Source organism: Selaginella moellendorffii, unplaced genomic scaffold (genome assembly GCF_000143415.4).
Source record: "Selaginella moellendorffii unplaced genomic scaffold, v1.0 SELMOscaffold_52, whole genome shotgun sequence".
NCBI classification, from domain to species: domain Eukaryota; kingdom Viridiplantae; phylum Streptophyta; class Lycopodiopsida; order Selaginellales; family Selaginellaceae; genus Selaginella; species Selaginella moellendorffii.
Window position 1 is genome coordinate 880,311 of NW_003314313.1, and position 25,575 is coordinate 905,885.

Consider the following 25,575-nt stretch of genomic DNA (forward strand, 5'->3'; position numbering starts at 1 on the left):
ATGTTTCAAGGAAGTCAACTTTTGCTTGAAGATTCAATTTTTTGCTTCAAGGAAATTGATTTGCTATTATAACCTCATGTGGATCTTTAAGAAAAAATTGATCTCTCTGAAGTAAAAAATGTGAATCTTCAAAAACAAGTAGTTGAATTGGAGAAGAACCTCTCCTGCATGGGAGCTATGCAGAGGAAAACCACAAAAACATGTCCATAGCCTTTTTGAAAAGCTTGCGGGTAGGCTCTCGGGTAATCTTGTTATCTCTTTCTTTTGTGAGCTTTATTTTTTCTTGGACAACTCTCATCATCACTATATTTTCTTTCAGGGTGGCAGCAGGGTATGCTTGGAATGCAACCTTTCCTACGGATTTGAATTATCCCATCAAATTATCCTTATGTTTTCTTCTTTCTTTTGCAGGTCTTACATACATGAACGTTAATCAATCTCTTACGAGTCAAGAGCGCCTCATTTACTGCCAAGCCGAGAAAACTGCTACAGCAAGTGGTTTGTGACGATGCATCGTCACGTTCATGGAGAGCGTGGACACAGTCCCAGTGATGGCCTGGCAGTGCATCAGCTCAGGCGCTCAAACTTTAACGTTGTGCTCGAATCAAGAAAGACTTACAGCGTCCGTGCTGCGTCTCTGTTCCTCTTTCTGGAGGTTTTTTCCCCGGCACACGGAAGGCTGATGCATGTCAACGGGGAAGAGTTTTCAAAGTATCCAGCTTTGACACTCATCTGCTCGCTTGCCTTGAGTTATCACGACAGCAATGCCTCTCAATACTACGTTCAGAACCTCAGGGATGACAAAGGTGTCCATCAGGTGATCAAGATCATGCAAAAGATAGTCCGGGGTGATAACAACAGAAGGCTTTATCTGGTGCTGGGCGATGATCTCTGCTGAGCACGCGGTTTTACTCCGGAGTATTGCTAGTTTTGGTGCTGTAGTCTTATGCGGGAAGTGGCAAGAGTTTCTGAAGAAGGAAGATCGTGCACTTTTCATCAACAGCGCATTCAACGTAAACCCGCTTCACATGTTAAGTTGCATTTACTAAACTCTCTGTTTGATTCAGGAGGTTGAAATAACAAACAACTTGGCGTAATACTACGAAAGAAAGTATTTGGGGAAGACTGGCTGGGTTCCGGGGTTGGTTGCCACCAGGAGCGATCGAAAGTACCGTAAGGTTCTTAAAGAGTACATCCAGAATCTGCCTTCGGAAGATTGACCTCGTTTCTCAAGCTCCTTTCGAAAGGAATTGTTGAGGATGACGAAGATGACGACATTTTTGCAGAGCAAGCCGCCGGGGAGTTAGGATTGCGAGATGTCTCTCAGAGCAGCTTCGTTCCTACGCAGCAAACCAGTTCATGCTCGTGGCATGTCCAGTGGACCAGATCGATGAGCAGATTCGGCTATGGACATCAGTTATCCAAAGCGATCATCGCGATATTTTCTCACGACTTGGTCTGAACACACAGCAGGCATGCATTCTTGTGGCGCGGTACAGGCAACCCGTCATAAAGTATGACCAAGAAGGTCTGTGACTATAACTCCGACAGCAGCCTGCAATTTTCGTGGGAGCTTTACAATGGCGATGACCAAAGAGATCTCCGTTCCGACTCTTTTCATTCCTATTCATGGGACTGAGAAGGGACTCGGTTGTTACTATGTTGCAGATTCGCACTTTGTAGTCATCCAGTTTGCAACAGGGACTTGGGCGATTGAGGATCACGAGCATACCAGGTCGAGAGCACGGGAATTGTTCATGTCAGATGACAAGTCGAGGTCTCACGTCCTTGCGTGGGTGGTGTACTGCATGAGTCCTTGGTTTGAGACAAGGAAGTTTAATGTGGCGGGAGGTGGTGAACTAATCTACCATGAGGCCTATCTTAATTTCGGGTGCTTTGACAAGATCTTAGCCTGTATCGACGAGGCTGAGGGATGGTCGGTGCCGTGGAGAGATAATCAGCTTTCGCTTTGCGAGAAAAGAAAGCACGCATGACTTCCAGCACAGATGACTATGGAAAAGCATTTCAACAAGAAGAATGATCGACATCGATGAACTAGAATCAGAAAAGCAAGAGAGAACCTGCTGTAGCACTACAACGACCAAATCCACCAGCAAGCAACGACAACAAACAGCTCAAGGAAGAGAAAAGCAAGCAAAGGAAAAAAAAAAAAGTACCTCTAAATTGGTTGCGTGCTTGTGCTTCGCATGGCTCAATAAAAAACTGCCAATGAAATCTCTTGGGCTGGATTTCCACTTTGTTACGCCAAAATGCAGTAAACGAGCAGTAACTCGCCCCGCGACGCCAAGGGGGCCCGAGGAAATCAAAGATCAATCAAGCAGAACATACTCAATAATGCCGCAGGACAGTGATCACGCAATCACCTGGAGGTAACGCGCAAAACTATGAGCTTACTGACAAGAGCGACGTCTGCAGCTTTGGAGTGGTGTTGCTGGAGCTCATCACGGGGCAAAAGCCTGTTGTTGAGTAATTTTCAACTATAAAAAAAGATGGCACCATTTTCATGCATGCCTCAGTGTACTACCACCACTCATACAAGAGCGCAGCATCACGCATCTTAAACCCTAGAAGCCGCAAAAAACCAGCGCTCAAGAAATCGGTTAGTTCGCCAGCCAGAGCGTTAGACTGTCTTGGCTTGGAAAAAAGGAGACCAAGTTGAGACAGAGTGAAACCAGACCAAGCTTGATTTCCCGCTTGATATCAAGCTTGATTGAGAGTGTGTAGATACGATTGATCGAACAGCATGATAACAAAATCGTGCTCAAGAATGAAATGCACAAGCTTTCCTTTGCATCATTTGAGATTATAGCAATTGTTGAGGTGAGCTATAATGCTATCCAAAAACTGGCTCATTCCTTTCTCCTTTTTAAAAGCATTGTGGAGTTGACGAAGCAAGGCGAGATTTCTACAATGTGCTACTCGCTGATTGGCTAAAGCTGTGCTTTTGTCGTCTAATCGCTGGATGTAAGTTGAAGTGGGGAATATGCCACTGACGTGAGGAGCATCGCCACCGTCCGTCGCCTTCCAATTTTTGAATATCCTGGGGCATTTAATGGTCGCCTCCATTTTACGAGGTCACGGGACCCGCCAACGCGAATCCCCGCCGTCGGATCTCCCCATCGACGGCTCCCCTGCCCCGGCCAAGTGCCTCTAGTTGTTCTTCCCGGCTATGGTGGCCACGGACTCGATGCCATGGAGGCGTCTAGCAGTCAGCGCTACCGCGGCGCCATTCTTTTGTGGATCTTCGCCTACATTCATCCCGGCAATGGCTAGGTAGCGCACCGGCGGCTCGAAATCTCCAGGTATCGATCGAGAAGATCGCCTCGATCCAGCCAAGATCCAAGACTCCGGCATGGTAAACAATGGCACCTCGGCAGATTTCACGAATCCGAGCATGAGCAGGGTCGGCCTCGGCTATGGCATCGCAATCGCAGTCGGGATTCTCGTGCTCGTCTCCACGATCATGCTCGCCTCCTACGTTTGCGTCAGGGTTCACGGCAGGGCGCAGCTCAATCGCGCGGCGGCAGCGGCGGCGGCGGCGGCACAGCGGCAGCAGCAGCAGCAATCCAGCAGCAGCTCCGCCAGAGATCGCAGCGATGGGGAGTGGACGATCAGTGGCTTGGACCAGGTAACGCTGGAATCCTACCCCCGGATCGTCTTCTCGGCGCAGCAGCCACTGCCGCATCCGCAAGACACCGCTTGCGCGATCTGCCTGGCGGATTATCGCGAGGCGGAGATGCTGCGCGTTCTTCCCGACTGCCGCCATGTCTTCCACGTCCAGTGCATCGATTCGTGGATGCGCCTCCAGGCAACGTGCCCGATGTGTAGAACATCGCCACTCCCGACGCCCCAGGCGACGCCAATCTCCACGCCACTCTCGGAGCTCATCCCTCTCGCCAGGCATCCCAGGTAGAGAAATCTCGAGAAAATCTTGCTAGAACTCTCGCCATTCTTTGTATGATCCTCCCTCTCAACGAGAGCTCTTCCATGATCTAGATGGCCTTCATCGCAGTGGCGCTGCTCTCCTCGATCGTGATGAGATCCAGGAAGCGTCGCTTGGCTTGGAAATAGGGGCTGAGCGCTGGGGTGTGATCCAGATCGTAGCGCTCGTTCAAGAACACCACCATCCTTCCCAGGCTCATCTTCATGGTGAAGAATCTCTTGTCGGATCGCAGCAAGCTCTCGAGATCCTGGCGCTGCTCGTCAAGCCCCAGCTCCTGGTGGAAGTCGTGAAGATCCGACACCGCCGCGCTCTTGGATCTGGTGAGGCTGAGGAACTCGTGGATCACGCTCATCTTGCGGTGCCGCTCCAGCTCCTTGTTCACGACCGAGAAGCGCGATCGATCGTAGGGCGAGATCATCGGCTGCCGGTATAACCTCGCCAGCTCCTGTGGCGATTGGATCGTCTCCATGCCGCCATCGTTCTCCAGTGGGATTATTCCACTTCCAGCTCCAAACATTTCCTCCTCTGGAACCTTGCGGAGCGTCGCTAGGGTCTTCTCTCGCGCCGTGATGGCGAGCTCTGGATCCCAGCTTACGAGCCGCAGCCTCCCCCAAAGCAATCGCGCCCTGTCCCAGTGGAAGAAGCTGGGATTGTGGGAGAAGACGCGCGTGAGCTCCGGGAAATCGAAGCACTCGCATCGCAGGAGCTTGGCGGTGGGCAGCATTTCTTTCTGGGACAGCATCAAGAGCTTCCGGATCACAAAGGCCGCGTAGGGCTCCTTGGGGATCTGCCGCTCCTGCGAGACGAGATCCCTGGCGGTGCTTGAGAATTTGACGTCGCAGCTGACCATCGGGAAGGCGCCAGGGTTTTGGAGGAGAAACCTGTGCACTGCCTCTGCATCCATCCCCAAGTCGCTGCCCAACGCGTAGCAATGCTCTACCGGCATCGTCCATCGGTGATGGAGGACGATCGCGCTGCGAATCCGGAGAGCCAGGCGTTGGGCCTTCTCCAGCTCGCGCATTTCCCAGTGAAAAAAAGGAAAAAATTAGGGTTCTTGGAAAAAAACTTAGGGTTCTTGCGATGGAGGCAATGTTTCAGCGTGCGAGGCACGCCATGGAGATCGCGCTAGAGAAATCGAGGGAGCAGGCGCGGGAATTGGCGATGGAGGCCTCCAAGAGAGCCGATCAGATCAAGGATCTCGCGCTCGACAAGGTGAGGGCTTCTGTGGCTGCTGCATCGCCGCCCGACGCTTCTGCTACTAGAATCGATGAGGAGGAATACCAGCGCTATGGCATTACTCCGGAGCTCAGGGATTTCGTCCAGGGATTGACGATCGATACATTCCGGGATTTTCCCATGGAAGACCAAGAAAGTAAGTCGGGCTTTAGCATTGCTTTCTCAATCCCGATTAACAAAGGTCTAGTTTTTTCCCATCGTTTCCAGTCGATGGACACAGTGGCAGCAACGATGAAGGTTTCGACGTTCTTTCGCCATGGAAGGAACACCATGCATTACTCGTTCTCTCTGCTGTGCCGGTAATTCTTTACACTTTAGTAGTGGGAAGTGTTGGTTGATTGATTCCCACTCATTTCTTTTCTTTTCTTTTCTTCAGGAGATCTCCGAATTTCGCTACAAGCTCTGTCCGAAGCACATCAAAGACAAGCGCTTCTGGAGGATCTATTTCACGCTCGTAGATGGACACCTTGCAAAGTAAGAGATATTCTTATTGCCTCTATCTGTCACTGTTGCCTTTTGGACGAGGTAGTGCTCACTCATTCCTTTGAAACCCACTGTTTTTCTTTGCAGGTACAATGCTCCTGCTCAGGATCCTCCTCGTGTGGAATCTCAAAGCGATGGGCATCACACACCAGACACGCTGGCCTTGGCACCTCCGGCCACTGCACCAAAAGAGCTTGAGACGCCAGGAAAATCCATTGTGGATGATGAAGATCTCGACAATTATTTGCTGGGTGCCCTTGACGGCGACGACGACGAACATTCAGGTACAAAAGGAAAAGAGCCCCCCTTTTTTTTTGCTATGATCAAATCGCCCACTTAGCACTTACATTCTGTCGCAGACGGGGATGATGGAAGCCTCGACGCTGAATTCGAGCAACTTGTCAAAGATACGGTAAGCTCTGCAATGCCACTCGTCAAAACTCCTCTGATAATTGCGCAGGCAATGGATAGCGATACTGAAAAGCTGTGATCGTGGATAACTCCGAACAGTGTGAGTGTGTGCGTGCGTGTATATGAGTGTGCGCATATAGATATATAGACATATATACGTGCATCATGTCAGGGGGCATCTCGTTTCTTGCATCTTGCTCCGACGCGTAGCGCGACTCGAACGCAAGTGGACATATTCTCTCCCCAGACTGTGCACAGCAGCAACAAGGTCCAGGTTTGTTGTATGAATTCCTCATCAAAGTCTATTAAACAACACTGCACATTTTAGCAGGGATTTGGAACGATGTTTTTTTATTCTCATGCGCAACGATTTGCAAAAGCTTCCACGAATGTTTGAAGGTTTTTTGTTCTCGTGTAAGTAAGAATGGCGTGGAACCAACCATTAACAAAGATTGATTAGAAAAGTTATATAAGTTGCCTAACTTTGAGGTTAGAACTCAATAGAATATGTTTCCGGCTTGACTCTGGGGTGTTCAGAAAGAAGCCAGATTCTCCCCCGAAGTCCACCGCAACAAGACAATAATTTGATGGCACGAAGCTTCACCTTTGTCGCTGTATCCAGATACGCAAGTGTCACTCGTGGCCGAATTCGCCTGATAATTGAGCATGTACGCGGAGAAAGGCTGTATTTTGCTACGGTGGGTGATATCATCGCGAGCTGGCACACAAGAGAAAAACCAAAACAACACGGAGCTCTTCCGGACTGTGCGCGGTACGTTTTTTCCATGCCAAGGGATCTTCTTTTCCACTCTGGAGATGGCTGACAGTCGGTCGGTCGAGGTTTTTGCTTCGCTCTTTTGATTCTCTCTCTCGTTGTAATCCTTATCCACCTCACTTTCGACGAAAAAAGGAGGCGATAAATCCAATTTGGCATATTTGGTTTTTATTTTGGATAGTTTTTTCTATCTATTTTGTGGGCCTGCAGGTGTGGCTGGACCGAAACAATACACATCACCCTTTGAGGCCATGTGTAGAAAAAATTTTAACACACTTTTTTCTGTGGATAGCTCGAAGAAGAACACTGAAACACCGACAAAAGCAACCAAACCATAGAGGGGATGATGAATCATGTTCAATGTGGCCGGTATATTCACAACAATAATGTCGCAACATCTGTCAAACAAAGGAATTTCCCTTGCTTTTCTACCCGACTCTTTCAATACTTTTCTACTCGAGTCAGGTGTGCTTAGAGAGATTAAAAAAAGGAAAAAAAAAAGAAAAAGAAAAAGGAAATGGAGAGGCATCCAGATAAGACTTCTGCGTACGCCCATGCTCTCCTGTGGAGATCCCAAAAGTTGCTTCAGGCCCTTTGTGGTGGTCACGGGTGTAAAAAAAGTAAACAAAGAAATCTCCTTTGACATTTTTATATGAATATTAACATTGTAAAAAAGTCAAAAGAAGATTTAAAACATGTCAAAATTTTTAGAAAGGTGAGTGCTTTGCTATATCATGTACGTGCTACACCACCACCACCACCACCACCGCCACTACCAGCAGCAGCAATAATAATTCAGATAAAAATGCTGCCGCCACCGTCGCCAATGAAATGGTCAAAACATTGAAAGTTCTCTTCGCAAAAGGTTTCTATGTTCTTCCGGGCTTTGCACATGATTCTCCTTTGCATGCAACTAAATTATTGCAACCCACGCTTGCTTATTCCTCCATCTATTTTGCATTTTATTTAAGCTTGTGTATCTCATGACCGCGACACAAGAGGCAAGGAAGCAAAGCGAGGTAGTTTTTTAAGAGATTGCAAGCTTGTGGCTTTGGGGGATCTTAGAGATCCCAAAATCAAGCCAAAGAAGAAGCCAATCACAAGCGCCGCCTATATTCATTGGGAGGCGCGCCCAAACTTGTTACCAAAAAAATATTACGCGATCCACAAAACCGACAAGAACCATATAACTAATAACGAATTTGTTGACACTGCGTACGGAGATCCTTCCAGAGCCTGGTGGACACACATGTGTACGGCGTACGGGCGCGGCATCTAGGCAATCTGTACGGCGGCGCTTGGCCGGGGAAGCAAACAAAGCACACAAAGATGCCGCTGCCAGCACTCGCAATGGGAGGCATGGTGACGTGGCATGGCACATGGACACGTGTCCGCGGCTGGCGCGCCGGACCGGCATCTGCCGTGCACGCCTCCGCTTTTCACTTTGGAGAGTTTTACATTTACTGCGCACGGGCAAACCAAACTCACCCGTCCGTACGCTCCTGGCCCCTGGAACCGGATAAGGGCCAGCGGTACAACCGCTTGGTAGCAGAAGAACAGAGTGGAGACTTCTTCTTTATAAGCGGCGCCTCGTCTCATTCTCAATCACCATCAATCCTTCCATCAATCTCTCTCATTAGCTACATTCGTGGTCGATCGCGAGCTAGGGATCGAGCAAAGCACGCGCTTCTCTCGATCCGTGCATCCACACCGATCGGTCGCTCGATCGAGGCGGTGACGCAGGAGATTCTTGTTCCTGGCACGATATCGGGATCGATTCTCTCCATCGGCTGCTCGGTCGATCGAATCTCGCGATCTTTCCTCCTCCTTGCGCCAGCGGTGCCCCGATTCTTCTCTCTTCTCTCCATCAAAATGCCGATTGCGACGCGCTCCACCATGCCTAGCAGCACGCCAGCGGCCGAGTTCTTCGCGGCCTACCTCCAGGACTCCGTCACGCAGAAGCTCGATCTCAATGCCTTCGTGTGGCCCGAGGGTCTCCGCCCCGAGACGAGCAGCGGCGGCCAATTCAGCAACGACGTCCCGGAGATCGACATCTCGGCCGCAATGCTGGCCAAGAACGAGGGCGTCCGCGCCGCCGTGGCCGCCAAGATCTCCAAGGCGGCCAAGGAGTGGGGATTCTTCCGCATTGTCAACCACGGCCTCCCGCCGGATATGATGAGCCGGGCCGAGCGCCAGGCGCACAAGTTCTTCGCGCTCCAGCTGGATCAGAAGAGGAGGGCCGCCGGGAGCTCCTCCAACCCTTTCGGCTACGCGGCCGCCGGCCCCAGCCGCGCCATCATGCGCTCCTGGCACGAGACGCTCTACATGCTGTGCAATCACGCCCGGATCGATAATCTCGCCAACAAGGTCTGGCCTTCCGCCAAGGAGGCGTCGGATCGCAAGGAGTTTTGGTAAATCTTCTCCTCTCCATTGAGAATCTCCTCTCCATGCGTGTCGGTCTCTCCTTCTCCTCGCCCGCTTTCTTCTGTTCCATAGACGAGAATATATTCCGGAATCTTTCCCGACTCTCCCCTCCTTGATTGGATCCTCTCTAAAGCAAACGAATCTCTCTGACTCTCCCGTGCTTGCTTTTCATTGCAGCATGGCTCTATCCGATTACACGACCGCCATGAACAAGCTTGGGCTCCAGCTCCTGGAGCTCCTCCTCCAGGGGCTGGGCGTGGATCGCAACAAGCTCACACGGCACTACTCTGTAGAGGGCTCCTCCTCCGCCCGGATCAACTTCTATCCGCCATGCCCAAAGCCCGACGTCACATTCGGCCTCCCTCCACACACCGACTCGGGCACTCTCACCATCCTCCACCAGGACGCGGTGGGCGGTCTCCAAGTCTGCCGCAATGGCAAGTGGATTGGAGTCCAGCCCAAGCCCAATTCCTTCATCGTCAACATTGGCGATTGCCTCCAGGTACTGCCCTCTTTGCTGATTCCTGGCCATCATTCTCACTTTGGTTTTCTTGCACCAGGTGTGGAGCAACAACATCTACAAGAGCGTCGAGCATCGCGCGCTGGTCAACAGCTCCAGGGCCCGCATGTCTCTGGCATTTTTCTACAATCCCACCGATGACACCATTGTTGCTCCGATCAAGGAGCTGACCAGCGCCAAAACTCCCGCCGTTTACAAGCCATTCAGCTGGGCCGAGTATCGGCTCTATGCGGGAACACACAAGAGCAAAGTTTTGAACGCCATTGACCATTTCAAAGTCCGTCAATGAGGCGGACCAACGGCTGGGATTGGATCTCTCCATCTGATCCCACGGACATGAAAAGCTGTAGAGGCAAAAAGAATTTTGCAACTTTTACTAATAAAAACTGATCGTTTGATCTCAACCGCTAAGCTCTCCTGGGCCGTTGGATTGGTACGTCGCCAACACCCGACAGGGTATCTTGCAGTGTGGCGACTAACAATCTTAATCGCAATCTTTCAATTCCCAATTCTTTTGTATGACAAAATAGTCAACATTCCACCCCCGAAAATATATGACACGTTTGACTTCTTGCGGAGACATTGACAAATAGCCTGAATTTTATTGATGTTTGTCAGTACGAGTGACCATTGTCACAAATCCATTCTAGCTTTTAAAGATGCTTTTCTTTTCTTCTTTTCTTTCACCGCCGTTGCTGCGTGTATGCTACAAATGGCAATGCTGTTACTGTTCAGTGGGAACCGTGTCACATCTCGCTCGAATTTGAAAGAAAAAATGAGAAAGGAAAGAAAATGTGGTTTATTCCACTCAATAATTCTCCTCAAAGAGCAATAATTTTTAGTGCGTTCTAAAGGGTTGACATTTTCACAATCATAAGGTCAACTTCTTTTTACAATCAGAATAGTCAGCGTGTTCCCTTTTTTTGTTGGAGTTTCCTTAATGGGTTGGAATCTGGAACACAGTAGGTCCTTGTATTCAAAATGCTAGAAAGAATTTGCTAAAGCCAACCATGATCCAGAATCATGGCGGTCAACGTCCAGATTCTTCGTCCGAATTGCATGATGAACACCAGCTGCACATAAGAATGCAGTCTTAACGGCTGAATCTGGCACAAATGGCATGTTTTGGAGAAGATCCTGAGCATGATTCAGCTGTCCAGACTTGCATAACACGTCAACCACGACACAGAAATGCTCCTTCTGAGGAGATATTCCATGCTCCAAACTCATCAATTTGAAACACTTGCAACACTCTCGAACCATTCCGGCATGGTTGCATCCCACAATTCCAGAGTGAAAAGTTGCCTCGTCAGGCTTGACGCCCTCAAGAGAAAAATCACAAACCAGGGAATCAATTTCTCTTTGTAACTCCTTTAGATGCCCTTGATGGGCATATGCGGCAAGCATAGAATTCCATGACACAAGATTTCTCTCTGGCATGCTGTCAAACATTAAGACTGCCAAATCTATGTCATGGTTTTGGATCATTGTGTTCCAGGAAAATAAGTCTTTTTGTTCCATTCTACCAAAAAGAAGCTTTGCTAAATCTATAGAACCATTCCTGCAATATGCTGCGAGCAAAGCATTCGTGGCCACAAAATCTTTCGCTGGCATCTTTTCGTACAAAATTCTAGCCTCGTCTAGCTGATAGTTTCTGCCGTACTCTACAATTAAGATCGTACAAGAAGATGGATCCTCTTGTTTTCTTGATTCAAGCATTTCAATCGCTCGTTCTTGGTGTCCGTTCCGGACAAATCCTTGAAGCATTGCTCTCCATGCGATTGGATCGCACTCTGGCATTCTCAGAAATATCTCCTCCGCATCTCGAATTTGGCCGATCTGAGACAAAGCTTGAATCATTGTAGTGAATGACACGATACTTCTGTGATTCATGGCCTGGAAGAGATCTCTTGCCCGATCAATTTGCCCGTTTTGGGCAAACGCCTGGATCATAGCATTGCAGGTAACGAGATCACAAATGGGCATTCTGTGGAAGAGATTTTCCGCCTTTTGGAGCTCGCTATTCTCGCCATAGGCAGAGATCACCGCATTCCACGCTTGGATGTTTTGCTCCGGCATTCCATGCCGTAATTCGTCTGCCAAATCCAGGTTTCCCATGCGGGCATGTGCTGCAATCGCAACGGTACATGCGATTGCATCAACGACGGGCATCGCTTGGAATGTGGTGATGGCCATTTCGAACATTCCATTTTCAGAATATGCTTGCATCATGATCGTGAACGACTGGAGATTCCTCTCTGGCATCTCGCTGAACAAACGTCTTGCTTTCTCCAAATGCCCTTGCTTGGTATATTCTGCTATCAATGTGTTCCAAGATGCCAGATTCCTTTCTGGAGCTGCCTCAAACAGAGCAGCGACTTCTTCTAGGGAGCCATTTCGAAGAAACGCCTTTAAAAGAATATTCCAAGACTCCACTGTCTTTTCTTTCATTACCTCAAAAGTGGATCTCGCATGACACATTTGCCCATTTTCGGCATATACGCCAAGCATCGCATTGCAACACACGAGATTCCATTCGGGCATTTGGCCAAAAATCTCTCTTGCTCTAGACAGGTTCCCTGTCCCGGAATATGCTGGCAAAACCGCTGTGCAAGACACTAGATTCCTAAAAGGCATATGCTCAAAGGCATTGATTGCGTCCTCCAGATACCCAGCTTGGGCAAACGCGACAACCATGGTAGTCCACGAAACCATCGACTTCATGGGAATTTGATCAAACAGCTTCTTACTCTCTTTAAAGTTTCCAGCTTGAGCATAAGCTTGCAACATCAAGTTCCAAGAGACGATAGTTTTTTCTGGCATGCTTTCGAGCGTCCACCTTGCTTGATCGAGATGCCCATTTTGGGCATAAGCGCCCAGCATGATGTTCCACGAGTAAGTGTTCGGGTGCTGGATGCCCTGGAAAACAATGCGGGCATCTTCGACGCTGGAACACTTGGAAAACATGAGAACAGTCAAGTTCAAGAGGTAGATGTCCTTCGAGTGAGCGTCACTTGCGAAGATCTTGGAGTAAACTTGCCGCCCGGTGATGAGATCCTTGGATTGAGCACAGTTTCTCAACAAGGAGGCCAGATCTTCCCTGGATAGCTCGTTGTTTCCAAGAAGAGCTTGAGCCATCAACTTTGCCTGGAAAGCATCCTTTTATGTCACCAGTTTTGGAGAAGGAAAGAAAGAGAGCTTACGTTGTGGTTGCTTTGGAACATACTCAATCGACAACATACAAACGTCCTGGAATGACGAAGTTTTACTCCGGCTCAAGCTTAAAAACAAAAAGAAGTGGAAGCTCACCACACTGCCGGACGCAAATCTCTCGAACTCGCTTCAATGCTCCCGTCACAGCGTCGCTGTACACTCTCGTCTCGATGCTGCCCTCGAGGTAGACGTTGGTCCTGCAACAAAATCGAATTAGACTTGGATCTCTGAAAAAACAAAGATCAAAGATGGAAGGAAGAGTGACCCTTTGGTGAGCTTTCTGGCCATGTCTAAAAGCCCGAGCTTGAAGACGCAAACTCGGTGCCACTGCGTGAAGCTCCGCTCCGCATAAGTTTCCCAATGCTCTCCTTCCAGCTGCTTCCTGTTGTTGCGAAGTCCGCCAGTTCCCAGCGAGAAGATCACCACCGAGACATTGGTGGCAAAAACTCTCTCCACTGGTTTCTGTCCCACTGATCCAACCAAAATCGCCTAGGAAAACGAAAGGAGAAAAAGGAGAGAACCATTTGATCAATCCCGACTGATCAAGCAAAAAATGAGAATCACGGGCTACCTTGTAAATGCCGGGCCCATAGTACTTGTCCGGTGACGCGAAAACAGCCTTCTTCATGTATTTGGTCTCCTGTGGATGTGGTTCTTCCTCGTCCGTGTCCGCGGCGGGCAACCCGCAGTCCCGAATCTCCTCTCCATGATCCTCTTCCACCTCTTCCACTTTGGTGCAATACGCGAACCGATCCTTTCCAAAACCTGTACCTCTGCTGCTGGCGGCCAGGAATCTACTGCAGCTAGATCGCAAACCTCCATTCCGGAGCGCGCGGCACAGGTGCAAGAGCGCCATAGCTCGAAATGCCCTGCTTTTTTAGGGCTTTCGGGAGGTGGATATTCTCCGGATATTTGTTTTTGCCATTTGAAATTTCCCGCCCTTTAACATTAGGGCTACCAAATATTCTCTAATCAAATAATACCATATTTGGTTCCTCTTCAATAAGGAAATATCCATACCTGGTCATCTGTAAGCTTATAAAAACCCTATTCTTGTAAACACTAACACAGACCAGTCAAGATGAAAGTTATTAGCTTTATTGTGTTCTTCCTCATTGCATGCTTTCCACTATCACAAGCTATTAGATCCAATCCCAGTGAAGATCTTGGTGCCGTCCAGGGACTGTTTATCTTTGGAGATTCAGCTTTAGATGCTGGGCAAAACACTTACATTCCAGGCTCTAGGATTATGAGTGCTGTTCCACCATATGGGAAATCATACTTTGACAAGCCAACAGGTCGCTGGACAGATGGCCGCACAATAGGGGATTTTCTTGCTCAGGCTCTTGGGCTTCCGTTGCTTCCACCATACCTCCGACCTGGAGCCAACTTTAGCAGTGGCGTCAACTTTGCATCTGCCGGAGCAGGCTTGTTGGATGCAACAAATGCTCATCAGGTAAAACCATAGTTTCTTATGATCTAGAAAAGATGCTGATACTTCTTTTGTATTAGGGAGTTGTTTCCATGAAGCAACAGCTGCATCAATTCCGTAATATCACAGATGGCTACAAAAGGGTCAAAGGAGTAGACTCTACTCAATTCTTGAAGAGCTCAATAGCTATGTTCAGTATGGGAGCGAATGATATAGCTAATAATGCACCTGGAAACTCACTATTCTTTCAAGAGATGTTAGAAACCTATTCTAATGCCATCCAGGTAAACACTATGCTATGTTGTGATTAAATATTTATAATGTTTGGATTTGCAGGAAATTTATAATTCAGGTATTAAATATATTGTCCTTCTTTTAGTACCACCGTTGGGATGCACTCCAAACTTGAAATCCCTTTCAGCACAAAATGGAAATACAAACTTAACTCCAGAAGGTTGTGTCGGTGGTATCAACTCTATTGTCAATTATTATAATACCCAAGTTCAGAATCTTGCTATTAAAATTCACAATGACTACCGCGACTTGAACATTGTGACGTTGAACCCAACAACTATTGTCTTGACTATCTTGAGCAACCCTGATAAATATGGTAAGTTCAACTGATTTTTTTTTTCTTTTCTGATTTCTGATATGATCCAATGATCTCATCTCAGGTTTTAAAGAAGCAGAGAACGCATGTTGTGGTGGTGGTCCATTTAACGCAGCAGAGTTTTGTGCTGATGTTGATAAACATGATTGGAAGCCAGATCACAAGAACAAGTACCAACAATTTATATGTAGCAATCCAAAGGACTACCTATACTTTGATAGCAATCACTTCACTGAAGCTGGCAATTGGATGATGTTGAAAAACTTCTGGTATGGATCTTATGCTATAGCAAAGCCTAGTAGTCTTAGTTTCTTCCTCTCTAGATTTACAATCCCAAATCCACCACCAAAGCCTTAGAAAGAGTTTAGTTTTTTATATTGCAAATAAATATAAATAGGTTTCTTCTTTGGTAAACTCTTTAAGTTTTACATGATTTTCAACAATGACTTAACCTCAAATTTTCTCCTAATTCGCATCTCTGGTTTAAAGTTTTCTCGCAAATTCAGTGGTTCTCTTAGTGCTAGCATCAACATCCAGAGCAAACTTGGAGGATTTATTCGAGCAGCTTCCCGGAACACCTTCAGGATTTTCATCCATGCGCTTCCTTGACTAAGAACTCCGCCAAGAGGAACGTTTGCAATCTCCTGGCAGCGACAAGCAAGCAATCTCCCCTTAAATCGCAAAGCATCTCCTCCAATCTCGACAACTCCACTGCTCATAGCTTCACGAGGATGAAAACGGGCCATCTCTCCCCCATCGAGAGATCCCCCGAGCTAGCAGAATAAAAAAGCCATTCGGGGGCGTGTAGTTCTCACTAGACATTAACTCTAGATATAGCAACATGCGGACACGAACTTCTCCACATTCAGCCGCCTGTTCTCCATGACCAACATCACTGCTGAGATACGCTCCTTGCTCATCCCGGACAACTCTATCCTCGACAGCTAACGTGGGGACCAACCTCGAGGCACGGGCTTGACATAAGAGATCATGGAGATGACCAATGGCTCGCAAAAGAGCTTCTCCCCGCTGCGAGATGATGGCGTACAGGGCCAAGATGAGCGACATGAGGTGATTGCCCAGGCCGAAGGTGCATAGCGATTGAGCAGCGCTATAACAACAAACGCCACCTTAGTGTGTCATGAATTTCCCAAACCATCAACCACTAACCCTGCTTTTGGGGTGTTTAGCGTGTTGGGCTCAAAGATTTCCAATAGAAATTTGACTTTAGGGAAGGAGTGCTTGCATTAAGATCTCCCCAAGAAAAAGAGATTTGCAACAAGAGAGTGTAGGCCAAGGCAAACGACACAACTCCAGGTGGAAATAGAAAAACTAGGATGCACAGGTTTCAAAACTCTTTTATCGCAGGAACCCTGAAAAGTTGGTGTGTAGCACCTCAACACAGATCAAGCTGGTGCAGCGTCTGCCACGAAAGGCATGCACTCGCCCGCGCAAGCTGAGCCAATGCATCGATCAAACACACGTAGTGCTCCAGGCTCGCAGCACCTCCAGCAAAATCCCTCCCCCGCAACTGCGGCAAAGAGTGCCACCGCATGGACATAATGCACAGCTTGCCTGCAAGCGGCCAGGAGAGACACGAAGGTCTGCCTAGATCCCTTGCAGCTGCATCATGCCGAAGAGCTGCAAAGTCTGCCCCAGCGCTGCTGTAGTGAACAGGCTGAGGCATAGGCAGAGATGAGCGTGCTCCCAAGTGGCAAAGTGCCGCGAGATGACCTGGCAAATCTTAAAACCAAGAAGCAACGGTCTTTAGTTTTTTCCATCCTGCATGAGCTGTGAACTGGATCAAAACAGTGTAAAGACGCAAAACCTGTTTCATGGTTTTGAGGCTGACGAAGCTCCCCTTCGAATGTGCTTGCAAGAAGTGCCAGCTGGAGCGGCGGCTCGACGCGGGCCTTTTTTTGGGAATTTTTTAGCATATGGACCTGCTGGTTATGCTATCTTCATCGCTAACTTTGAGTTCCGGTTGAAGGGAGGGACAGATGTCTCCAGGATGGTGGCGAAGCTGGAGCAAGTGTTGGCGACGAAGCTCCAGGACGAGGAGGAGAGGCAGTGCATGAGAGCAATCCATTAGTCGGCTTATCTCATTACTACCAGCAGGTCGAGATTGGAAGGATGTGGCGATTATTCTGGCGGGCGAGGTGCAATGCACAGGTCCACAGGGGGAACGAGGGGAGCAAAGGGAGCCTTCAGATGATGGCCGGGTACGCACAGGACACGGAAGTAGCGAGGAGGATGATGGAGGAGTGGAAGGTGAAGTTTGGGAGCCATAAAGATCTCTGCTGATGGGAGTTCTTTTGTGTTCTTCTTGACACAGTTAAGTGAAATTCCACTTGACTTCGCAGAATCCGTGACTGCTCCTCCCATAATCCGACGCTGGAGAGATGTGGAGACTCGTGAAGATTGACGACAGAGACAAGGCAGCGTACTCTCTCATGTCTTGGGACGTCCGGCAAGCGGCCAGGAGTCGCTTCCGACCCCATGCTAGTCACCATTGCCAGTGCGTTGCTAAGCTGGTTGGCCCGGCCGAGCATGTCTACCACGCACGCCTTGTGCTCACACCTCGGACTCACTCCATACTTGGAGAGCATTGCGTCAAAGTACCTCCTGCCTCTAGTCACCATGCCGGCGTGGCTGCACGCAGCGAGGAGCGTCACACTGTCCGGCTCAACGCCTTCGTCGTCCACAGCCCGGTGAAACACATCGAGGACCTTCTCAGCGTCGCCCTGGCGGCTGTATCCAGCTGCGAGAGCGTTCCATGCTACCAGATCTGGAGTTTGAGCTGCGTCAAACGCCTGCTGTGCGTCGATCATACTTCCGGCTTTTCCAAACACGTCCACCATGCTGTTGGAGAGCATAGTGTCTTTCTCGCTCCATATCTGTATACTTCCCCAACGATGGCTTTAGTGACTTCCAGCGATCCCTCAGAAGATCTTCCCTTGAGCACGGGGACGAAGACCCGGGCATCTAGAGCACAGAAAGCCGGACCGAGTTTCAGTTTCATTCCCGCAAAGAGTTCCAGAAATTTTCTCCATCACCAGAGTCCGCGTACCACATGTCCACGAGACTATACCACGGTGTGGCATCCCGTCGAAAACTCCCTGAAAACTCCCACACTTGCATACATCTCCATCAAACTACTGGCCAAAACGAAGTCCCAATCCCTTTCTCCAGCGACGACTCTTTGACAGCCTTTCCATCCACCTGAGTGGACTCTTCCATTGCAGCGGCGCGCATGCAAGCCTTGTGTGCCGCTGTGACGATGCTCGAAGACGTGAGCTCAGGAACCTCTCCGCAATGATCAACACAGGCCAGAACCAGCGAAGTCCACGACATGACGTCGTGGGAGCACATCTGGTCGAAAACTCCTCGAGCATTCAGCTAAGGTGCTAGCCTTAGTCGACGATCACATCCGTCATACAGTATTGTCTCAAATCTTCATGAACTGCCAGTGTTCTCTCCAAGCTTGACCAGTTTTCCATTAACTTCCACGGCCCCTTCCTTGGCCGCCAAGCCGTGACAGGCCTTCGACGCAGTAACTGAAAGGGCCACTGTTTTCCATCTGAGAAAACAAATCCAAAACTACCTCTGCTTGCGATCTCCACGTATCCCAGCATGGGCACCGTCCGGCTGTGGCAAATCATGCTCCTAAAAACTCTGTCAGCCTCCACCATGCTTCCACACTTGGCATACACGTCTACGAGAGTGTTCGCGAAAAACTCGTCCCTCTGGTATCCTTTCTCCGCAGCTTGGATGTGAATTGCCATCCCTTTCTCCAGAGGATCCGCTTTCACCATCTTCCCTTTGATGCTTGTGGCTTCTTCTGTCACTGCTAGTCCAATGCAGGCCTTCAAAGTGTCGACAAACGTCAAGGCATCCGCTGTAGTAGCGCTCCCAAAGCTTTCCAGTCCCACCACTAGCGTGTTCCATGATACCACACTGTGGCAAGGCATCCTGTCGAAAACTCCTCGGGCATCTGTTTTGGCAAACATATCGTTTCCAACGAAAACATCCACGCCCACTTTCATAGCCGTTCCATCCAAAGCTTCTCCCCACTTTTCTCTCCCAAAGCATCGAGCATCCGGCTTGATCTCTCCAGCTTCTATGCTATCGAAAAACTCGAGAGCTAGCTCACTCTCCCCGTCTTCTACGTACCCGAGCACTATAACAATCCACGAGATCACACTGTGCCGGGAGCTTGGCGTACATTTCCACCAGCGAGCTCGCTACGCAGCTCGAGAGTGGATTCTTGTGCTTTGTTGTAGAGCTTTCAGCTCACCGATGAGTCTCGCTTCTTCTCTGACCGCTAGAGCCGAGCAAGCCTTGACCACCGCGAAGAAAGTAACGGAATCCGGTGCGCAGCCTTGGCTTTCCATCCATGAGAATGTGGCCCAAGATCCAGGCCACTACATTGTGGAAAGGCATCCTGTCAAACCCGGGTCTTCTACTTCCGGTCCACCTCTACACTTACCTGATAATCTACATTTACCTCATAACCAATTCCTCGGCAATCGGGTTTGCATTATTTTATTATCAAACCTTCTACAGTTCCTCCCTCGCAATCCCGATTCTAAGACGATGGGCTCGGATAAATCCACGCCTTGGGTGGCGAGCAAAGCCCTCAAAGAGCACCGTCCAGGCTTCAAGATTGTTAGTAAGCTAGCCACCACAAACTGCGTTGTAATTTGCTTTTTGATTTGGAGTGGCCAGTTCTCTTCTTTGCTTTCATGGACTCAAGCTCGAAGAGAAAAAAAATCTGGATCAGCTACTAGCTAAAGACGACATCCAGTCGATTACACAGCAGCCAGTTTCAAGTCCTCAGCGCCACCGTCTCAAAGCCCTGCGATCGAGTGACAAAAGACGTCCTCTTTGATAAGAACCGCGAGACAACCGCACCAGCTGCTGGCAGACGATCCACGGAGCTCCCACTTTCTTGGACCCAAAGTCCATTTGCTGGAGCAACGCAAGCATCATGACGAAGGGATTAGCAAAGCAAAAGTTCCAAGGAAAAGCTCTTGAGCAAGATAGTTTATACGGCCACCAACATGATCGTTCTTTGTGAAGGTCAAATTTCTCGTTGGACGTAGCATGACTTCCATCTGGAAAAGTATAATAGAAACGAGAAGATGAGAGAAGGCATATTTCTTTCTCTGTGAACTCACCCAGGCTGACGACTCGTCTTGAAGTTTTGATCGCTGAATCCAATCGAGATCACTCCTCTTTGTCCTCGATCGCACACGGCCATCTCAAAGCAGTAGCGAAGCCTTCTGGATGGATCCAGCATATTTCCTGGACGTCCCCACTCGCTTCAATGCCCCAGTTGCTGTAGACTCTCGGCCTTCGACATAGACATTGGTCCTGCAACAAGCCGATACAAAGTTAGGTTCAGGGAAAAACGAAAACTCTCGATCTCTCAGGGAAAAACGAAAAGATGAGCAAGACTAAAGATGGAACGAAAACTGACCCTTTTGGTGAGCTTTCTGGAAAGCCCCAGCGTGAAGACGCAAACTCATTGCCACTGCGTGCTCCGCATAAGTTTTCCAATGCTCTCCTTCAAGCTGCTTCCTGTTGTTCCAAAGTTCGCCAGTGGAATGATATTGGTGGCAAAAATCCTCTCCACTGGTTTCTGTCCCACCGATCCAAACAAGATCCCCAAGGAAAACAAGAAGAGAAAAAAGCATTGAGAACGATTCATCAAATCAAGCAAAAGACGAGAATCACACACTACCTCGTAAATGCCGGGCCTTGTTCATGTATTTGGTGTGGTTCATCCTCGCCCGTCTCCGCGGCTGTCTCAAATCTCCTCGTCATGATCCCTTCCAGTTTGGTGCAATGAGCGAGCCCAGAAACTGTAGCTCTGCTTCTGGCGCCCAAGAATCTAGCAGCTAGATGGCAAACCTCGATTCCGGAGCGCGCGCCATAGCTGCTCTTTTAGGGCTCTTCGCGAGGTGGATATTCCACAGATAATTTTGAGATTTCCCGCCCTGCCAGAAAGCCCTAAAATATAAAAACGTTTAAGAAGGTTTATACGGACGCAAGCGCACTCAAGGCGATCCTTCTGCTTTGCAGCAGTGATTCTTTCTCTGCTGCAATCCTGTGTGAGTGGTGGTAGTACACTGGCGCGTTCTTCAGGTGGTGACGTGATCGCGGCATTATTGAGCGTGACAAAGGTGTGTTCTGCTTGATCTTTGATTTCTGGCCCCCCTCTCGCTGCTTAAACTCTGTCCGAGCCAGGTTCATTGATCGCGTCGCGGGGCGAGTCACTAGTGCCACTACTGCGCTCAAGCGGGTCCTTGGAGCTCGGCTCCCACGGCTTGTACTCGGCCCCTCGGTTCCTCTTCCGTGGAGATCCTTCGCAAGACCTTTCATACCTTTAGTGCCGTGGGAGTTTTTTATTCAGTCATGCGAAGCACAAGCACGCAACCACTTCCGAGGTACTTCTTTTCTTCTTTGCTTGCTTTTCTCTGCCTTTAGCTTCTTGTTGTCGTTGTTGTTAACTTACACTGCTCGTGGATTCGGTCGTTGTAGTGCTACAGCTGTTTTCCAGATTTTACTGCTTGCATAGAAGTGGGATCTTTCTTTTGTCTTTCTGATTTAATTTCTCGATATCGATCATACTTCTTGTTGAAACTATAGTCATCTGTGTTGGTTTCTACGGATCTGAAAACTCAGAAGATGTTGAGCTCTAAGTTTTCTGTCCCAATGCTGCCTCTTGCTGCTGCGTTGCTCCTTTGGGTTCTCGCGACTAATGCCGTGCTTGCAGCTCCCCTTTCTCCAGTTCGCTGCGATGTTGCGACGGGGGCGTGCATGGTTTTCAACGCATATGGAACTTGGCCGGACAGGAGCTTTTGCAAGGTAGGGGAAGAAGCGTTCCCCTCCACGGAGCAGGAGCTGGTTGATATAGTCGCACATGGTGTGAAGAACAGGATGAAGATGAAGGTTGTGAGTAATTCAGCTCACAGCTTTCCCAAGTTCGCGTGTCCTGGAGGGACTTCTGGCCTTGTAATCAGCACGGCAAAATACTCCAGCAGGGTAGTGATAAACGCGAGCTCCATGACTGTAACGGCAGACAGTGGTGTAGAGCTCTCAAGACTTTTACAGGAGATCGGAAGTCATGGCCTGGCTCTTCCTTCGTCGCCTTATTGGAACGGGATTTCGCTGGGAGGGCTGTTAAGCACAGGGTCTCATGGAAGCTCCTTGATGGGGAAAGGAAGTGCTGTCCACGAGTATGTGAAAGCGATGACGATGGTCGTTCCAGCCACAGAGCAGGAAGGGTTTGCGAAAATTGTCAAGATCACTGACCAGGACGAAGACTTTATGAATGCTGCCAAGGTCTCACTCGGAGTTCTGGGGGTGATATCACAGGTGACTTTGTCACTGCAGCCGATATTCAAGAGATCAGTGACAAAGTTTGAGGCATCCGACGTAAATCTGGAGAAAGAGATTCTAGAGTTTGGGAAGAACCACGAGTTTGGAGACGTCTCCTGGTATCCATCGAAGTACAAAGTCATCTACAGAGCAGACGACCGTGTTCCTGTGAGTACCAGCGGAGACGGTGTGAACGATTTCACTGGATTTCAACCGACGCTTGCCACTGCAGTTGAAGCTCAAAGAATTCTAGGTACGTACTGTTTCTGTTTGATCAAACAGTAGCGACTCAATGTTCTTTTCTTTACAGAGGAAGGTTTCGAGATATCAGGTGACCACACTGGGAAGTGTGCCACTGGATTGGTGCAAACTCAAGCACTTTTCGCTACAGGGGAAGGCTTCAAGAGCTCAGGTGGAGTTTTCACTGGCTACCCGGTCGTTGGTTTCCAGCACAAGATCCAGTCCTCTGGCGGCTGCCAAGCCTCACTCTCTCAACAACTCGTCTGTCCATGGGATCCCACAGTGAGAGGCCTGTTTTACCATCAGACCACCGTCTCCATATCGGTGGACAAGATCCAGGAATTCATTACCGACGTCAAGACACTTCGAGCTCTAAATCCCGCCGCTCTGTGTGGAGTGGACCTCTACAATGGCTTCCTCATGCGCTATGTCCGAGCTTCATCTGCATATCTGGGAAAGCAATCCGACGCAGTGGACGTGGACATAACTTACTACCGAGCTCGCAGTGGAAACACTCCCAGGCTGAACGAGGACGTCCTGGAAGAGGTGGAACAGATGGCTTTGTTCAAGTATGGAGGTCTCCCGCACTGGGGGAAGAACAGGAACATCGCGTTTGGGACTCACACGGCTGCCAAATATCCCAAGCTGCAAAAGTTCCTGGTGGTGAAGAGCAAGTTTGATCCGGATGGTTTCTTCTCGAGCGAGTGGTCCGATTTTGCGCTTGGAATCTCTGGTGGAAGTAGTAATCTTCCACACTGTGCTCTCGAGGGTGAGTGTGTTTGCTCGCTCGACTCTCACTGTGCTCCCGAGAACTATTACTTTTGTAGGCCAGGGAGAGTTTACACGGATGCGCAGGTTTGCCGCTTTGTCCCGCCTGGGACCGCCTGAAAGAATCGTTGGTATATTCCAATCCTGCCAGGATCAATGACGATCTTATCGGTGACCCTCCAAGTTTATGACCTGTGAATTTAAATCGCTACGCCCTGTCTCCGGCAGTGGCGTTGATTGTGCCGGACCATGAATCCACTAAGCCACGTAACCGAGAAGGATTACTTGCATCCTGTGATGAGTCTATTCAAGCAAGATCGCGCAATTTAGGTAAAAGGAATCTTTCTCAGTCTGTAAGGTTCCGAGGAAGAAAGAGAGCGTCTAACCAAGAGCTTGAGCTGCTAGCTGCTGAAAGTTGAAGAGCAGGATGGAAAATCATGAAGTACTCTTCCCCTTGCCTGTAATCGGGCATATTCAACTTGGAGCTCGTCTTATCTCGCATGGCCTCGCAGTGACTTTTGTTACCACCAATAAGCGATACTATGGACGACGCCGCAGATGTTTTCAGGCTCGCAATCAATCCTAAAGATGCCAACAACACTGGGTCTGGGACGCAGTTCTTCTCATGTTCAAGCTTCGTGGCGAATTTGAGAGGTTGCCTGTAGATCATGGTTGTTGCCTGAACGCTGATTTTATCAGGGAGTGTGGCATGGTTTGGGATCCCGAAAGCCTCCTTCTGGACGTCATCTGCTACATTTCTGTTGTGCTTGTACCAGTCGCAGGAATTGCTTGACAAGTACGATTCACGTTTTTCCTGCTTCCGGAGTTCGCGTTTGTGCATACCAGCTGAAACGGCAGATGAGTTTGTTTCTTGCTTCGAGGGGCTTCCAAAGCTGCGGGCCCGTTTTCCACGTGGAGAGATCCTGGACGGCAAGGTATTCTGATGAACACATTCAGCGAGCTGGAAGCGGAAGCTGAAGCTGTGGAAGTTATCCACAAAATGGTAAAACATTTCGTCGCTGCTGCCCTCAGCTTTGAGCTCAGCCGGTGGCGAAGTTCTTAAAAATGGCTCGACAGCGTCGCATTCGGCACACTGGCTGGTTTGCAATCCATGCTTGAGGAGCTTGCAAAAGGCAGCCAGTAGAATTTCATATGGGTGTTCAGAAGCAATCTTGTGCAGAACAAACAAGAGGTGTGATGAACAGTTTAAGCACCTTAAATTTCTCCTAATATATTTTGCCACCCTCTTCAAGCTTTATTAGGGTTCATTTTCAAATCGGAGTCTAATGGAGATGAAGCCGCTTTTGTAAGTGAACCGGCTTTGAGAAGATCAGGGGCGGCGGAAAGCAGCAGCAAGAAGCGGAGGATGGCTTGGGCCGCGACCAAGAGGTTTGCGGAGGGTAATGGTGTTGATAGGGAGAGGAACTACTACATCCCGCCGGATGGGGATGCTCAGGAGCTAATAGATGGGCTGTCCAGTGGGGAGTATGTGGTTCTATATGGTGCCAGGCAGACAGGAAAGACGTCCATGGCTTTCTACAGCATCGAGATTCTCGCGTCCAGGGGTTTCACTTGCATTTACATCGATTTTCCTGCACAGTCTTCCACCTTGTCCTCGCTGGACGATTTCTGGAAGCTCTTTACACAGCGGGTCTACGAGTCGAGTGGTGACGCGCTTCCCGCACCAGACTTTTCTGGCGTTGACAGCGAGGCCTACCTCCGCAGGTTGCTTGCGGGTGGCAATAAGGATATCATTCTAGTCGTTGATGAGGCCAACCATCTATCCCGCATCCCGAACACTTACAAGGTCTCCTTCCTTAACAACCTACGGCATCTCAAGCAGCTAGGGAGGAGTCGCCTGTTGTCGCTCTTGTTCGTTGGCACTGCTTCACTTCTAGACGACCTGATGATCGCGAACAAGTACAGGAAATGGCTCGACATAAAGCCGTCATTTTCTGGCAACGTGTATTCACCCTTCTCCACCGACGGCTTGTACACATCTAAGAACTTCACAAAGGAGGAAGTATGGGAGCTCATCTCGCAGTTTGTGGCTCACAAGAAGGTGGAGGTGGAGAGGGATGTATCCGACAGCATCTTCAGGATCACAGGGGGG

At 49.1% G+C, this 25,575-nt stretch overlaps 7 protein-coding genes across 7 annotated transcripts; 5 read left to right on the forward strand and 2 right to left on the reverse strand.

Moving 5' to 3' along the window:
* The first annotated feature begins 2,751 nt into the window (after positions 1 to 2,751).
* Positions 2,752 to 4,012, forward strand: LOC9635239 (putative RING-H2 finger protein ATL69). Its single transcript, XM_024687219.1, has one exon. It carries the CDS (start codon positions 3,374 to 3,376, stop codon positions 3,932 to 3,934), a length of 561 nt encoding a protein of 186 aa, XP_024542987.1. The 5' UTR covers positions 2,752 to 3,373; the 3' UTR covers positions 3,935 to 4,012.
* A 1-nt stretch (position 4,013) lies between these two features.
* On the reverse strand, positions 4,014 to 4,910 carry LOC9635240 (protein WHAT'S THIS FACTOR 1). The gene has a single exon (XM_002982165.2). It carries the CDS (start codon positions 4,908 to 4,910, stop codon positions 4,014 to 4,016), a length of 897 nt encoding a protein of 298 aa, XP_002982211.2.
* A 31-nt stretch (positions 4,911 to 4,941) lies between these two features.
* Positions 4,942 to 6,614, forward strand: LOC9635912. The gene is made up of 7 exons (XM_024687218.1): positions 4,942 to 5,336; positions 5,408 to 5,499; positions 5,577 to 5,674; positions 5,771 to 5,967; positions 6,043 to 6,095; positions 6,144 to 6,368; positions 6,426 to 6,614. Exons 1-6 carry the CDS (start codon positions 5,045 to 5,047, stop codon positions 6,171 to 6,173), a joined length of 762 nt encoding a protein of 253 aa, XP_024542986.1. The 5' UTR covers positions 4,942 to 5,044; the 3' UTR covers positions 6,174 to 6,368; positions 6,426 to 6,614.
* A 1,901-nt stretch (positions 6,615 to 8,515) lies between these two features.
* Positions 8,516 to 10,215, forward strand: LOC112350649 (probable 2-oxoglutarate-dependent dioxygenase At5g05600). The gene is made up of 3 exons (XM_024687211.1): positions 8,516 to 9,280; positions 9,471 to 9,795; positions 9,854 to 10,215. Exons 1-3 carry the CDS (start codon positions 8,742 to 8,744, stop codon positions 10,100 to 10,102), a joined length of 1,113 nt encoding a protein of 370 aa, XP_024542979.1. The 5' UTR covers positions 8,516 to 8,741; the 3' UTR covers positions 10,103 to 10,215.
* A 391-nt stretch (positions 10,216 to 10,606) lies between these two features.
* Positions 10,607 to 13,882, reverse strand: LOC9635913 (pentatricopeptide repeat-containing protein At2g35030, mitochondrial). The gene is made up of 5 exons (XM_024687119.1): positions 13,598 to 13,882; positions 13,345 to 13,515; positions 13,123 to 13,223; positions 13,017 to 13,062; positions 10,607 to 12,960 (listed from the first exon to the last, which is right to left on the reverse strand). The coding sequence occupies exons 1-5, from the start codon at positions 13,880 to 13,882 to the stop codon at positions 10,798 to 10,800; spliced, it is 2,766 nt and encodes a 921-aa protein (XP_024542887.1). The 3' UTR covers positions 10,607 to 10,797.
* A 225-nt stretch (positions 13,883 to 14,107) lies between these two features.
* Positions 14,108 to 15,321, forward strand: LOC9635914 (GDSL esterase/lipase 5). The gene is made up of 2 exons (XM_024687120.1): positions 14,108 to 14,482; positions 15,133 to 15,321. The coding sequence occupies exons 1-2, from the start codon at positions 14,108 to 14,110 to the stop codon at positions 15,319 to 15,321; spliced, it is 564 nt and encodes a 187-aa protein (XP_024542888.1).
* A 5,654-nt stretch (positions 15,322 to 20,975) lies between these two features.
* LOC9635242 (L-gulonolactone oxidase 3) lies at positions 20,976 to 23,710 on the forward strand. Its single transcript, XM_002982057.2, has 4 exons — positions 20,976 to 21,034; positions 21,321 to 21,520; positions 21,850 to 22,707; positions 22,765 to 23,710. The coding sequence occupies exons 1-4, from the start codon at positions 20,976 to 20,978 to the stop codon at positions 23,580 to 23,582; spliced, it is 1,935 nt and encodes a 644-aa protein (XP_002982103.2). The 3' UTR covers positions 23,583 to 23,710.
* Positions 23,711 to 25,575: the final 1,865 nt, after the last annotated feature.

Bases quoted from the DNA above. Each gene is read 5' to 3' on its own strand.
- LOC9635239 (XM_024687219.1), top strand. From the start codon at position 3,374: ATGGTAAACAATGGCACCTCGGCAGATTTCACGAATCCGAGCATGAGC.
- LOC9635240 (XM_002982165.2), bottom strand. From the start codon at position 4,910: ATGCCGGTAGAGCATTGCTACGCGTTGGGCAGCGACTTGGGGATGGAT.
- LOC9635912 (XM_024687218.1), top strand. From the start codon at position 5,045: ATGGAGGCAATGTTTCAGCGTGCGAGGCACGCCATGGAGATCGCGCTA. The intron at 5,500-5,576 runs GTAATTCTTTAC...TCTTTTCTTCAG, and splicing joins TCGTTCTCTCTGCTGTGCCG to GAGATCTCCGAATTTCGCTA. The intron at 5,675-5,770 runs GTAAGAGATATT...TTTTCTTTGCAG, and splicing joins GTAGATGGACACCTTGCAAA to GTACAATGCTCCTGCTCAGG.
- LOC112350649 (XM_024687211.1), top strand. From the start codon at position 8,742: ATGCCGATTGCGACGCGCTCCACCATGCCTAGCAGCACGCCAGCGGCC. The intron at 9,281-9,470 runs GTAAATCTTCTC...TTTTCATTGCAG, and splicing joins TCGGATCGCAAGGAGTTTTG to CATGGCTCTATCCGATTACA. The intron at 9,796-9,853 runs GTACTGCCCTCT...TTCTTGCACCAG, and splicing joins ACATTGGCGATTGCCTCCAG to GTGTGGAGCAACAACATCTA.
- LOC9635913 (XM_024687119.1), bottom strand. From the start codon at position 13,882: ATGGCGCTCTTGCACCTGTGCCGCGCGCTCCGGAATGGAGGTTTGCGA. The intron at 13,516-13,597 runs GTAGCCCGTGAT...TCGTTTTCCTAG, and splicing joins ATGGGCCCGGCATTTACAAG to GCGATTTTGGTTGGATCAGT. The intron at 13,224-13,344 runs GTTTGCGTCTTC...ATTTTGTTGCAG, and splicing joins GCTTCACGCAGTGGCACCGA to GACCAACGTCTACCTCGAGG.
- LOC9635914 (XM_024687120.1), top strand. From the start codon at position 14,108: ATGAAAGTTATTAGCTTTATTGTGTTCTTCCTCATTGCATGCTTTCCA. The intron at 14,483-15,132 runs GTAAAACCATAG...ATCTCATCTCAG, and splicing joins ATGCAACAAATGCTCATCAG to GTTTTAAAGAAGCAGAGAAC.
- LOC9635242 (XM_002982057.2), top strand. From the start codon at position 20,976: ATGGCAAACCTCGATTCCGGAGCGCGCGCCATAGCTGCTCTTTTAGGG. The intron at 21,035-21,320 runs GTGGATATTCCA...TGTCCGAGCCAG, and splicing joins CTTTTAGGGCTCTTCGCGAG to GTTCATTGATCGCGTCGCGG. The intron at 21,521-21,849 runs GTACTTCTTTTC...CCGTGCTTGCAG, and splicing joins AGCACGCAACCACTTCCGAG to CTCCCCTTTCTCCAGTTCGC.